The sequence below is a fragment of the Protopterus annectens genome, chromosome 3.part1, assembly GCF_019279795.1.
Source record: "Protopterus annectens isolate FY-2018-M chromosome 3.part1, PAN1.0, whole genome shotgun sequence".
NCBI classification, from domain to species: domain Eukaryota; kingdom Metazoa; phylum Chordata; order Ceratodontiformes; family Protopteridae; genus Protopterus; species Protopterus annectens.
This window is the reverse complement of record NC_056732.1, coordinates 105,479,367-105,494,577: the sequence shown is the minus strand read 5'-3', so window position 1 is coordinate 105,494,577 and position 15,211 is coordinate 105,479,367. Positions and strand designations below refer to the sequence as shown.

General features: G+C 35.8%; 1 protein-coding gene across 15 annotated transcripts in view; it reads left to right on the top strand.

Annotated features, from left to right (window-relative positions):
- Positions 1 to 15,211, top strand: part of DTNA (dystrobrevin alpha) — a 1,617,970-nt gene that overhangs the window by 1,433,732 nt on the left and 169,027 nt on the right. For all 15 annotated transcript variants that reach the window (XM_044066623.1, XM_044066631.1, XM_044066627.1 and 12 more), the window contains one exon: positions 5,606 to 5,765. In XM_044066623.1, the coding sequence (XP_043922558.1) occupies positions 5,606 to 5,765 (160 nt within the window). The remainder of the gene's footprint in view (positions 1 to 5,605; positions 5,766 to 15,211) is intronic.

The window sequence follows — 15,211 nt, the reverse complement described above, 5'->3', positions numbered from 1 at the left end:
AATACTGTTTGCATACCCTCTTAAACATATGAATGAAACTATCAAAATTATCCCCCTCATTAAACTGCAGAAGAAATTTACTGACCCGTTGTGCTTCTGGGGTCCAGTTACTCCCTTCCCCATTACCTCCATGACTCTGGTGAAGAGTCAGCATTTCTCTCTCATGTTTCCTCTGCCTCTTCTTTTCCTCAGCTTCTATCTCCAAACATCTGGCCTTCAACTCAAGTCTCTTTAGCTCCAGATGGATGTTTAAGTCCTCTGCAGAAAGGTTGAGCTGTCCATTCTCCAAGGGTATTATATCTCCACTGCCAGTCTGATTGTCCTCTTGGTTGCTGTTTTCTGATGCAGCTGTAACCAAGGTTGCAATCAGGTCTGCCTTAGTCAGGTTTCCATACACCAGTCCCCTAACCTGGCACATCTCTGCCAGCTGGCTCCTTGTCAGCTTTCCATACTCCTCTGCTGACATTTTGCCTGCTCACCCTGACTAACTAAGCTAACAAAAGAAATAAAACAGTTGTGATCTGAACTCTGAGTATTCACTGCATGGCTGATTTAGAGTATGAAACACCTTCAAAGCTCACTGTACACAAGCTACAGGAATTCACTCTACCCACACCACTACAAGCCAATTAGTATTTGCCAAACAATTAATATGTGATGTGGATATCTCACCCCTGCCAAACAATTAATATGTGATGTGAATATCCCACCACTTCCAAACAATTAATATGTGACGCCCGTGCCCTGGCCCAGCAATCAAGGAGCCTCAGTCCTCACCACTAACACCAGAGAGGGCATCTCATATATGAAGGAAAGGATAACAAATATGCACAGTAAAGTGCAATTTCCCTTAAGAGTACACAGAGATCACAGTCAGTCCGGGGCTGGTTGCTCCCTTGCTCTCCAAGTCCCCAATAAGACTCCCCACTGGCACAGCTATAGGTTCCAGATCTCAGCCTAGTGGGCAAGCTAAAACCTCTAGCACCCTCTCTGTCCAACCAGTGCTTCGTGTCCCTGCCCAAGTAGCTGACACACACACTCACACACTTTGAGAAGAGTTTATACAACCACACAGACACTCCTGGGAAAGGCTGGCACAGGTTCTCCAGCTGTACCCCCTTTTCCCAGACTATAAGGTAGTACCCTGCCACCACCCACTAATAATTATCAGCTACTCAAAGGCCCTTAAAAGGGTGTCCAATTATCGCAGAAAAACACGTCTTTCTAGTTTCTAGCTATTTCTAAAAGAAAACACAAGTCTAAGATAACTTACATATGAAAACAGGCAGAGTGCTGATGAGCTGGATGGTCAAGACAAAAATGCTTAATCCTGTCTGGTTCTCTCTGTTTAAAATAAAATTGCAGTTCTGATTCACATTACATCATTCTTCACACTTTATTGGGGTTCCCAGGTTACACATTACATCATTCTTCACATTTCCCCAGGTTCCCAGGCTAACAGAAACTGCATTTACATTCTTAACATCTCCTTTTGTTATCTTACAGCTGGTCAGGAAGCAGAGCAATAAAAGTACAGTTGCATGTTTAAATCCAGCAATTTAACTCTTGGTTAAAACAATAGAAAGAATTTCTTCATCTAGACCCTTCGGCACCACTGTCTACCTGAAAGAGTCACCACATGTTTTACTTTGGCCAGTAGAGTGCGCTGTTGTCACATTTTTCCCAGTTCCACATGTAACACTATTTCTTTACATTTAAGACAACAAGCCTGTAGTTTACATTCATATTTACAAATGACAGAATTATCTGCAAAATTCTATCTGGCTAGGCTGGCAGCCTTCACACCAACATAAAAAGTTTTATTCTCCCAGGAATTAACTTTTTGTTTACCAGCTTTTTCAAAAAAAATCTTTTATTATCCTGAAGAGAATAGGTGTGTCAAACCAGAGTCTCAGTCAATAGTATTTAACATTGTGTATTTAAAGTTTTTTTTTTTTTTTTTTTAATAAAGTGAATATAATTTGATTGTGAAGGAGGAGAAAAGCCAAACTGAATATATATATATATATATATATATATATATATATATATATATATATATACACTCAAAAAGGATTGTATTATGGATGCTATCAGTTTTCATTTTATTTTTATTAAATAGTGAAAATGGTTGTGTTTTCCAATTAGAAATATAACTGGAGTCTAACCAGTTAAGTATGATTTTACAAATTGCTGCTTTTGTATAAATGTATATGCCTGGAAATAGTTATACCCCTGAGTTCCAAGATCTAATATGATGTTAAAATGCCATTCTAGGTTTATATTGAAATCAAAGAAAATTTAGCATTAGCTGATTAATTTTTTTCACATGAATTTTGTTTGGTGGAATAGCTAGAGCTTGAGTTATCTACAAAATTTTTGGAAGCAGAATCATTTTAATTAGTTGTAGTTTATCGTCTTTTTAGATTTTTGAGTGAGTAGTAGGTGTTGATTTACTGTGCTCAGTTTTTGGGGGGTTTACCACTTTAATATCTCGCTAGTGGCTGTCAAAAATACTAGAACTAAGTTATTATTATTTATATGGAGAACAGAGAATGTTGTGGGAAATCTTAACTTGAGAAAGGGCTAGTAGATTAAATAGTTCCATAACATGAGAAAGGGCTAGTAGATTAAATAGTTCCAGCGAGTTAAGGGAGTAAAGTGCCACAAAGTGATATGTTTGGTTAATGTAGTTACTTGCAAACTTTGCAGTTTTATTATAGGACTGCCGCAGTTTAGCTAACTGAGAGGGTTGTATATTAGTGAAAAAACTGATAAGGCATACACATGACTAGGGAATAGATGGATTTAAGCTATAGCCATACACGTATATTCTGTTAGTTTTTCACTTTATAGAGATCTTGTTTTTTGAACTGCATATTGGATGTGCTGATTGAAACTTATAATCTGTGGTCTTTTGTTATTCTCAGTAGCTTTGTATTTTGTACTAACTCAATTCCATTATTATTCTCTGATAATACTGTAAAATCACAATAGTTTGACAGATGGCCATAAATACGAACACTGCAATTTATAATATAAATACTAAAATAAAGTACAGTAATATCAAGCTAGTAGCTGCTAAAAGAAGTTGTGAGTTTTGAAATATGTTTGGGACCAGTAGCAAGAAAGCCTTTGTCTGCAGGAGATATAAAGATGATAAGCAAGGAAGGTGATAATGAACAGTAGAAGATTGATATGAAGTAATGTAAAATTTAAGATAATATGTAGAAACTATGCCTGTCTTAAATGTAAAATATTAACCATTTAAGCCTGGTGCGGATGTGTTACTTTTGTTGCCATATGCTGGCCTAGATGGGAAGCTGCTGTTTTCTATAAGGCTGTTTAAAACCTTCACAACGTATACCTTTATCTTTCACTTCTATATAAATGAACTTTACACTCCTGAGATCTTAAGTTTATGTTTGAAAAGTTGCCATCGACTTCCTCTGAGCTGGATGGCTCAGAAAACATGAAGTATATCTCTTGGAAAACATACTTTCTATTGTTAATAGCATAGGTGAGATGGCTGACCAAAAATAAGGGGGCTTTATTACTTCAAAGCCCAATATAATCTTTCAGGAGAACATTGTTTCCCTCTGGACAAATCACATTTTTATTCCTAGTATCCCTATATAATCTTTCAGGAGAACATTGTTTCCCTCTGGACAAATCCCATTTTTATTCATAGTATCCCTGTATAATCTTTCAGGAGAACATTGTTTCCCTCTGGACAAATTCCGGTTTTATTCCTAGTATCCCTATATAATCGTTCAGAACATTGTTTCCCTCTGGACAAATTCCGGTTTTATTCCTAGTATATCCACAATATGTAATGAAAAGCAGTGTATTTGACACTCATACATCCCTCCAATGTTTAAACAAATGAGAACTCACATTCAGTGGCTGAACATAGGAAACTGTAAGGGAAGGATCAGATGAGAAGGAAAGGAAAGAAAAGTGGAAACTCCATAAATGCATCATCATGTTGACAAAGTCCATTGAAAAGGTGGAAGAAATGGACAGATGCAGGTTCTGTAAAACAGAACTTGAAACAGTTGGATATCTTGTTGTTGTGATTCACTCATGGCATAGGACCTATGTACTGAAAGGCAAAATAATGTGGCAAGACAGTTGCATTGGGGATTGTGAAAACACTACAGTGTAGAAGTGGCTGAGAAGCATTAGAGCATGAACCATGAAGCGTTATGGAGAATGATGAAGTTTATATCACATGGGATCACCCATTACCAACAGTTTGAAAAATAGATGGAAGAAAACCAGATGTAGTAGTCCACGAAAAAAAGAGAAAAGTAGCATTAATCATTGAAATTGCTGCACTTACTGATTGCAGTGCCTTACATACAGAGAGAGAGGCTCATGACTGAGAGAGTCATGAAATACCTGGATATGCAAGCAAAAATGAAGATATCCAAATGGTTCCAATAGGAGTGGGAGCAAGAGGTCTAATAAAAAAGAATTTATAGTCTTACTAAAATATGTTACCAATACATGTAACCCTGTACGACTTCCAGAAGGAGACAATTCTTTACACACTGTGGGTGCTGAGAAGGGCATGCTTGGCTAACATCAGTAAATGAAACAATACTCATTTCATGAGCTCCAGTTGTACCCTGACTTGGTATTAGAAACCCAAAATACTTAGAGAAATTAAACAAGACAAACTGTGTTTCTGGCTCCATAGATTAAAAGTTTTCTTTGAAGATGTTCAGCTGTTTGTTTCCTTTGCAAAAGATACAGAAAAGATATAGAGGGCAAGAAAATTCCAAAGATGGCCCTTTCTGAGCATTTGGACTATTTACATTAATTTTTCTGTTCTGCAAAACGTCTTCTTAAGCCCCGTAAAACCATTCTGCTGTTAGTACCGCGTCCTGATACAGAAACATCATCTTAAAGATCTGTTGTAATAGTTAATACATGAAATAGTTGTGCCTGCTTCTCTCCATGACTTCAAAGGATAGTTTTACTAATTCTTTTACTGTGTCACATATCACATCTTCAAATTTCAAGTCTAGATTTTGAATTTGACGAATAAGAATACGTAAAAATAAAAAAGTAGACTCTATTATACAGGTGAACAAAAGAGGATTACTGTAGCAGTCCTTTCATCTTTTCTTTTTAGTGGAATATTTAAAGACATGTTTTACTACACAGAGTGGTATAGCTATCCCATGTCATGTGTGTGTGTTTGTGTGTGCATCTGTGTAAGCTATATAATGAATATATATCTATCTATATTATTTCTCTCCTCTCCACTACACTGTAGTCTTGAAAATAGTGATGGGGACCATTATGTACAGTGTCGATAACAAAATTGACTTTACTGAAGCATCATTATCTTACAAACTGAAGATATGTAAATAGTCTCAACCGTGACTGGTTGAACCAAGCAAACCAGTTAAAGAAAGGAATTAAGTGACTTTTCTCTCTGATGGTTATCAGTATGCATTTATTTGTTCACCCTGCTTTGGAATACAAGTAAAGAATGTGGATTTGTGTGCCTCATTAGCTGGGTTAAAAACTTATTGTTGATGACAATACTTCAGTGAATGAATGTACCAATTTTGCTGTCTTGTTTTCACAGACTCAAGGGGCAGGTTCCCCTCGATCTTCCCCCAGTCACACCATCAGCCGGCCTATACCCATGCCTATCAGGTCTTTGTCTGCTTGTTCAACTCCAGCCCACACCCCTCAGGACTCCCTTACAGGGGTTGGAGGAGATGTGCAAGAAGCTTTTGCTCAAAGTAAGTGACCTTCTTGTGTTCTAAATAATTAATAAATAAAGAAAAGTACATTTAAACAAGATTGTTTTAATGCTAAATGTTAAGAGGTATAAAAGGTAAAGTGTAGCAGTAGTTATTCAATTAATGTGGTCAAAAAATGCAATGCACTGAATAAGTGGAGATGTAGACAGTTATTGTCTCTTGAAATGTGAATATGTTATTAGCCCTGGGTGAGACACAGACTACCTTGCTCTTAGCCAGAAGAGGTGATTGTAGGTTGTGACCACTTGGAAACAGCAATGGCCATTTCTGGTTGACAATACTGATAGTATACAAATTAAACTTCTCATGGCAGGAGTTTTACAGTGAGTTCCAGATCTGACTGAACACCCCTCATCATCCCCACCCCCTCCCCCCTTTTATAAGGAAAACAGCAGTGGTTAAGTAGTAGTATGGTTTGTGCCCAGACTATATGCAAAAACCTACAATGACGTTACTATGTTTGGTTTGTGCAAGTAATATTGTAACCAAGATTCTTGTCTCTATATTTTTGTTTGAAATGCTAAAACACCTTTGTCAAGCCATATGTTGAGCCTCTCATTGGCCATGTCCCCTACCTCATGCTATTTACTTGTGGATAATTTGCAAAGCAAGAACTTGAATCTCAAAAAAATAATAATAATAATAATAATAAGTGCTGATAAAGAGATTGTATGTTTTGGGATAAACATCCTTTTTCTGATGTAAAATGCATTTTGACTTAGATCTGAAGAGTAACTAGCACTTTCATGAAAAGTTCTGAAGGGTTTGGGAGAAATATTTAAAAGTGCCAAAATTCTAACACCTTTTTGTGTATTTCCAGTTCACACCCATAGCTCCTTAAGACATCCAGACCTTTTTTGGGGTCTTGCTTCTTTAACCAAGTGACTTAACAGCTAAAAGTAGGCAGTATTAGAAAGTGCAATGGGTTATTACAAAAATGACACCAAGATTGTTAGTCTAGGATGTCCTGCCATAGAGAAATTGATCACTGTCTGTCACCTATTATTCATATGTTAATTTTTATTGTTCATATTTTTATAACTGAGAAGTCTAAATTTAATAATGTATGGTGTGATATGCCATGGTGGGAGACAGGAAAATTGTCAGTGTCCATTTATATCACACTATACCTGAGATATTGCTAACTGTTAGCAATTATAAAAATAATATTTCATATGTACGTAATATATTGAAAAACAAGCGAGTTACAAACTGTTGCATGACACCAGGATATTATTACATATTAGATACTGTTGAAGAAAAATGTCTTTGATGTTTGCATTGCAAGTTGTACATCTTCACAAATATTCAGAATTATTTATATTGCTGATTATACAGTTAAGCATTTGTTTTCATATTTCTTGAAAATATCACAATAAACATGCACTATTACAGGAGTTTTCTGTTGGGTTGTAAAAGCTTATGTCTGGTTAAGAAAAATGTTCTAACAGTATATGTCTAAGTTGCATAGTTTCCAAGGTAGGACAATTTGTGAAAGTTTAGCAAAAATGCAATTTTGGGGTTTGTGTGTATTGTAATACATGGTAGTATTTATTGAAAGACTATGAATGGACTGATTATTTCACTGTTAAAATACACTGATAACATTGCTGTTTATAGAGTTTTAATATCTTATACTGTTCACAAAATATTTACATTTATGTGTGTTATCCCTTTTAAAATTATTTTTCAGAAAATGTTCTGGAATGCAAGGTGTGTGTAGTCTGCTAAAGATGTTGCATTCCACACCACATAGGTGTTAATAAGTTTAAGAAGCTATGACGCCCCACCACTGCCAACCAGTAATCAAGGAGACTCATTCCTCATCACTGGCAACAGTGGGGGATGTATATTGGGATGATGACAAGTGCACACAGTATTTCCAGATGCAGCTCTCTGCATCAAGTGCAATTTCACTTAAGAGCACACAGAGACCACCGTCCGTCCGGGGCTGGTTTCTCACTCTTCCTCCAGATCCCCAGTAAGACTCCCCACTGGCGCAGCTATAAAGTTGAAATCTCAGCTGAGTGACCAAGCCAAGATCCCCAGCACTCTCTGTCCAACCAGTGCATTGTGTCCCTGCCCAAGTGCAGTGGTTGTTAACAGTGTCCCTCAGTGCTCTGTGTTAGTGTTACTTCTTTTCAGACTGTATTTTTCTGCTGTAAAAGTGGGAAATGATCACTGGATAACCAGAAATTCAGATGACTCTGAATTGGATAACATAATTATTTCAGTAAAAGATGCTGAAGTTATCCAAGATGGTCTAAAATTTGTATACATGGTACAGCAGTAATGATCTCACATTTATTGTAGCATAACTCTTGGCAAAAGCTACATGAACAGTTATTAAAATCTGTTTCTCATAGATTACTTAAAGGTGGCTTCTACCTGGTCTGTAGGACATTGTGTGGTTAAATTTTATCTGAAGGTCTTTATGTGGATTGTACCTTTAAAGAGTTTACTCAAGATCGAGGGAACTGCTACCTAACTACACATCAGTTAAACTACGTACAAGTATTTTACACAATGCCTACCAACGTTATGGAGCTAAGCTTTCTTATAATGTCATTAACCTCCTTTAGAAAGTAGTATTGTTTAGATAATAGGCACATCATACATTGATAACCTATTAGAGAGTGAACATTCTCCAGCAGGATGTTAATGGTCAGATATTGCCTGGTAAGAAAAGTTTTCCACTTCATGACAGCATATTAAGTTGATGTGAAGCATGAACTGAAAAACAGCTACCATGTTTTGTTTTGTTTTTTTTTTACCCTCACAACAGATCACTTTTCTTTTTAGCCAGTGTAAAATAATAAGAAATAAATAAAGATAAATAAATAAACAACATGCCTAGTAAAAGTAACTGCAGGAGCAGTGGGGAGGACATACTGTTTTACTTTCCCTCTTGTATCAATTAGCAAGGTGGGAAAAAAATAACGTAAGTGTGTGATTGTGTTTATCTTGTGGAAAGAGAGAGAGAGAGGAAGTGAACTGTCGAAAAATAAACCATGAATCCCTTGCAATTTCTTTGCTCAGGAATTCTGAGAAAAAATAAACACAGTGGCAGTTTTTATATATATAGAGCAAGAGGTTTTCCACCAATCCACATTGTCCGAACAATAAGAAATATGATATTATAATGCCTGGCTTTACTGAGCGACAGTAATGCTCACTGATTTACAAGAAAATCAAACATTTTTGGGAGACATTGCAAACATGTGTGGCAAAATTAGTGATATTATGTAGAATCAGAGAATAGAGACATGGGGGGGTTGCAATACCTAGCACTGTTGTACATTTTTAATTAATTTGATCACAAGTGGCACATTTTTGTGTGTGCATATGTGTGTGGGTGTGGGTGTGTGTGTGTGTGTGTGTGTGTGTGTGTGTGTGTGTGTGTGTGTGTGTGTGTGTGTGTGTGTGTGTGTGTGTGTGTGTGTGTGTGTGTGTGTGTGCTTCTAAGTATATGTCTGTCTGTGCTTCTGTGCATGTATGTGTTTGTTTCTAAGTATATGTCTGTCTGTGCTTCTATGTGTTTGTGTGTGTGTGTGTGTGTGTGTTTCTAAGTATATGTCTGTCTGTGCTGTGCATGTGTGTGTGTGTGTGTGTGTGTGTGTGTTTGTTTCTAAGTATGTGTCTGTCTGTGCTTCTATGTGTTTGTGTGTGCGTGTGTGTGTGTGTTTCTAAGTATATGCCTGTCTATGTGTGTGTGTGTATGTGTGCGTGGAACTGCATGCGTGTGTGAACATTAGCTACTTACATAAGTTATTTTTGACATATAAAATGCTTCTTCTAGCAAAAGTTACATGTACTGCAGCAACTTAGAAACATCAGGTGCAAGAACTACTTTACATCAAAACTATAAAAAAATTGTATGTATTAATAAAAATATGAAAAAATATGAAAAAAATTAACAAATAGCCAAGCATCCAGGGTGGGCATTATAGGGGAAATAATGGATCTTCTTGGGGTGAAAAGGCTGTCTGCCTGCAGCATCAGGCTTCACAACACCTGTGGGTAGTCCATTATTTGTCCTGTAACAATCACAATCACCCTGTTGAGCATTATTGTTTGCTTTATGTATGTAAAGTGGATTTTATAAATATGGGGTTAGGGCAGTCAACCTTTGAAGGCCAGTAAGGTTGACAATCAAACCTATGATAAAGGATGGTAAAGACATTGAAGAAGTCAAGAGTTTTTTCCAGAATACTTGGAAGGGTGCCCCCCCCCCTGTAATGTCTTATCTGAGACATGTGTATTTATATGTATATTTATGTTTTAATTACCTGGGTGTTCTAGCTGGGTTGAGGCCAAGTTGCAAAGAAGGCAGTATGAAAACAAAGTAGTGCCAGAATAGTAGACCAGTGCATATTATGTTAGTTACATTTAAATCTAATTTGATCAATCAGACTGAAAGAATTCAAAGGAGATGGATGAAATTCAGACAGGAATAATCATAGTTAGAAAGACAGATTGCAAGGAACAGTTATTAGTACAGTTCTTAAAGTATCTTACAACATTGAGAATACAGGAACTCAACACAATTCATGCCAGACTCAATGCTGAGATGCAATAAATGTAGAAAAAGACTGGTTTTAAAAGTTTTGGTAATGTTACATAATTTATAAGTTGTTTCATCTTAAGAAATACTGCAAGTATTATTACTTTCTACTTATTTGGTTGATCATTTACCTTTTCAGCGTTTATGTCTAGCAGAAAAAACACCACCAGAGTGGACCCAGACAATCTATTGTTTTTTTGATGGATTTTATTTGAAAGGAAGCATAGTTCACATATGGCCCATGATGTTTCTAAATAGGAACTCTTAATATCAGTTTATTCTTCTAGATTATTTTACAAGGTGCTGCTTAGCTGATCAGTGGGGTCTGAAAGCTATATAATACTAAGAATTGATGGGGGGGTAATGTAAGATTAGGCATGATTGAGAAAGAGGTAGTTCATTTTATGCTTAAAAGGTGGCTAATTTACAGACAGACTGCTGTGATGCATTGTTGTTGGAGAGTTGTATATGAACCTGACAGATATATTATAAATACATTTGAGTTTAGTGGTATGGCTGGATGCAGTACCAGGATAGAGAACACTTCCAAAGAATACCGTCGGGAGGAGAAGCAATGTTAAAAGCTTAGATCTGGAAGCTGGAGTGTAGAAATAACTGGCTGTATAGTAAGTTCCCATCATTTGATTACATTTGTTAGCAGGAGTGGTTATTTCTTCATTAAGGGAGAGGATATGGTCAACTACTACCCCAGGTATTTAAAATTTTAGATATGGGGTATACATTTATGCTTACATACATACATACATGTCCATTTCCAGAAAAGACGTTAGTCCTAGCCAGCTTTATGTTGTCTGATTATGTTCCAGATTAAGATAATCTATATTTTGTATCACCAAATTAAAGATCAACTCCTTTTTAAAAAATATCAACAGATTTGTCACATATAAAATCAGCTACTAAACCATCCCATATTAATGCTATTTGTTCCATAAGACAGTTCTTCCTCTTAGAGCTGTTCAAGAGACCCCATACTCAAGCTGTATTTTGATCCTCACAAATTTAAGTTAGTATTGTCTTTGGCCAGACCAATAGCAGTAAACATATGTCCATTCCTGAAGGAACTACAGATTAAGTTTGTGTCACCCATATCTCTTGAGATGTTAAAATGAATACAAGGTTCATTATCCTCTGTCCATAAAAGATATCAGAATATCTACTCATTTCATCCAACTCCTTTGAATTCTTTCAATCTGGTTGATCAAATAAGATTTAAAAGGTGACAACAAGGATCCAAAAATCTCCAAAACAGGTATATAATAGCTGTAAGCAATGTGATCATCACAACAAAGAATCTGTTGCAGAATGAATGCAGAACTCATCATTGTAATCTGAATGTTTTGCTGCACAGTTTTATATGAGACTTGCAGTTTAATTTACTCTCAGTTAATATACCTGGAACTTTGTGCATTTCTACCATACGTAGTTTATCACCTAACAGTTAGTAGTTGGCATTAAACGTCCTCCTAAGAGTCATATTAGCCCAACTCCAAAGCCTTTTGTGATGTAATTTAGTCAACCGCTTGAGCAATGAGCTTGGCTAATTTAGTATTGTCAGCATATTTACATATTGTAACAATGTCTGGCACTACACTATCATTTACATATAAAACAAACAGTAGTAAAGCAAGACAAGCTCCTTGTTGTATTCCAGCTGCCATTTCATATTTATTATCAAAGTTTGATCCCAAACATACACTCCATGCTCTATCATGTAACCATGCATTTATCCAACCAATCATTTTGGGCATCTAGCCATAAAATTTCAAGTTTCTTAATTAACACAACCTGGCTTATACAATCAAAAGCCTTGCTAGAGTATTCAAAGATGACAGCAACTTGAAGACTGCAGTCCATTGTTTTGGAGACAAAAAAAGTCCCAAAAATGGAGCGTATTTATGATACTAGATATTGCCATTCTGAATGCATAATGAGAGCTGATTAACTTTATATTATCTTTCAGTTAAATAGTTCTGTCATGACTTGCTTTCTACATTACTTTTGTGCAGTTGCACAATAATCTAATTTGGTCTGTGTCATTCCTAAACCCTTTCCCTTTATACACTAAAACAGTTATGGCCTCTATCCATTTACCTGTTACCTTAGTTTCCCCTCAATGACCTGTTGAACAAATAACAAATAGTGGGTGAAAGAAAATAGTATTCGGTCTCCATTAAAACTGTTGTTAGCATGATTATTAGCTTAAATAAAAAGCTGCAAAAATGATATGAAATATAAAGGGTAAATTTAGAAGTAGTATAAAATGCTGAAAAATAAGAAGTAGTAAGTGTGCTGGCATAGCTTTATTAGATATTGGCATCCATGTAAAGGAGTATGTTACTGCGAAACAAAGTCTTTAAAAATAACTGCGCAGATGGCAGCTGGAAGGACATCAATGATATAAAGAGATGTAACATCAAGTTTCAGATAGTGCTGGAACACCACATTTCAGATAATGCAAGACTGAGTTTCCACGGATCATCAAACTACAGAGAACCAAGGACAAGGGAACAAAGGAAAACTGTTATACAAAGAAAGAACTGTTATACATCAGACTCTGAGAAAAAATATCAGACTTTTTGGTATAAATGAGAGTGTGTATAAACAAGCTTTGGGAATTTGCCATAGAGAGCTAACAGCATCTGTGTTGCATGCTTGTAGATCTAAAAGGAAAATGTAACAGTAAAATGTATTAACTGAAGCTGTTTTTCTCGGTGTATTTATTGTACTTAGTACAATACAGTAATAAGACTAGTTGGCCACAATAAATAGTATGCATGATGGCAAGCTACAGTTGTCGGACCGAATGGTTTCTTATTGTGACAACTACGCTTCTTTTTCATTTTATTCAGTTGGTACATCCAGTTAAAGTGCAAACATTTTCCTCCTCCTTCTTATGCACAGTATCCAGTAGCAGAGCAGTGCATCTCTGCAGATTCCACAGGTGCTGTACATTCACACAGCTGAATCTGCCAGCTGGTTTTGACCACCTTTTGAGAGAATCAACAAGGGACTTTCTACGTTTTCTTGACGAAAGATTTGGCCACCTTCCACACAAAAACTGGTATTTTTTTTTTGTTTCTCATTCTACAGCATGGGTGCCATAAACAAAAAAACTGTAAAGTGTAAGACTACTTTTCTGGTAGACAGTAATAACAGTCCATCACATGTATGGTCAGAATTTAAAGATTGGTATAAACATAACTGTAGCACATGTAGTACTTTACTAGGTAAAGTGCATGTCAGTGCTTTATGTATGTTTGACTGCTATCTTAAACAGCAACATCATTTGTATGGCAGTAAACATTTATTATGCAAGTCATATGAAACTGCTTTCTGTGTGCAGTGTCATAAAAGTAATAGTAAACAACCAGATGCATTATGTCCTGTCACCACATGTAAAATGTTAATTTCAGAGTTACAATATCAGTCAAGTCAGTTATTTACAGAATCTTCTGTACATCTTGCTAGACAAAAGTGGCATAAAACAACTACACATTACAAAACAGATAAGAACAGAGATGAAGTTCATGGTGAACTGACAAAAAGATTTAATAAGCTACTATGACACAGTCAGAGTGAGTTCAAAAAGTTCAGACAACATATGCAAACACTTTCAGAAGTGCATAAGAGCTTTAAAGTCAGCAGAACAGAATACTGACAAATATAATCTGGTTAGTAAAGAGTTAAAGCAACAGTAGTTAACTATGCTAATAAAAAATAATTTACGACGTACTATTCTACATTTAGAAAGTGGTTAAGCGTACACAGCAAGAACTTTCATTCAGTTAAAGCAAGGCACTTAAATAGTGATTTTAAAACCATTTCAAATAACAAATCAGTTCTAGGGCATAGAAGTCAAATGAGAGTAGTTAAACAGAGAACAGACATGGCATCACAAGACTGACATGCATGTATTTTCTTTTCATCTAAAGTGCAGCAAAAGGCTAATGACATCACATGTAAATCATGTACATATATCTGTTTTAAACATGTTAGTTAAGGCAATATCTCTTTTGTTTCTTACAATATTTTGTTATTGTATAATAGCATCAAAAATAGCAAAGACTCCAGCAAAAACAGTATTCAAAAGCAGTATTATGCATAATTAGGCAAACTACGAATGTTTATTATAATTATAAGTTTTACAACTGTATTCTAATATCAAGTTGCAAGCATATTAACAAATGACTGAAGGTAAAAGTAAGTGCTGAAGGAGTTATGAGTTAAGTGTCTGGAATGCGCAGAAAGAAAAAAAAAGTATGTGAGCTCAAATCTTTCCAGGCTGGAATGGGTAGTTGCAAAGAATGTTGCATAAGATAAAATGTTACTGGTACTGAAGTTTATAAGGTCAAGGAAACAAGACTGGTTGCCAGGCCAAATGGCTTGCATTTTTCTAAAACATTATTAAGTATTAACGTACAGCATTAAGCAAAAAGCACAAAAGTCTACAAAAATCCTGTTTAGTAATTGTAATAAGATGTCATACTTGTGCATACAAGTCATATGAAATATAAAAGGTTAATTTAGAAATAGTATAAAATGCTGAAAAATAAGAAGTAGTAAGTGTGCTGGCATAGCTTAATTAGATATTGGCATCCATGTAAAGGAGTATGTTATTGAGAAACAAAGTCTGTAAAAATAACTGCACAGATGGCAGTTGGAAGGACATCGAAGATGCAAAGAGATGTAACATCAAGTTTCAGGATAGTGCTGGAACACCACGTTTCAGATAATGCAAGACTGAGTTTCCATGGATCATCAAACTACAGAGAATGAAAGACAAGGGAACAAAGGAAAACTGTTATACAAAGAAAGAACTGTTATACATCAGACTCTGAGA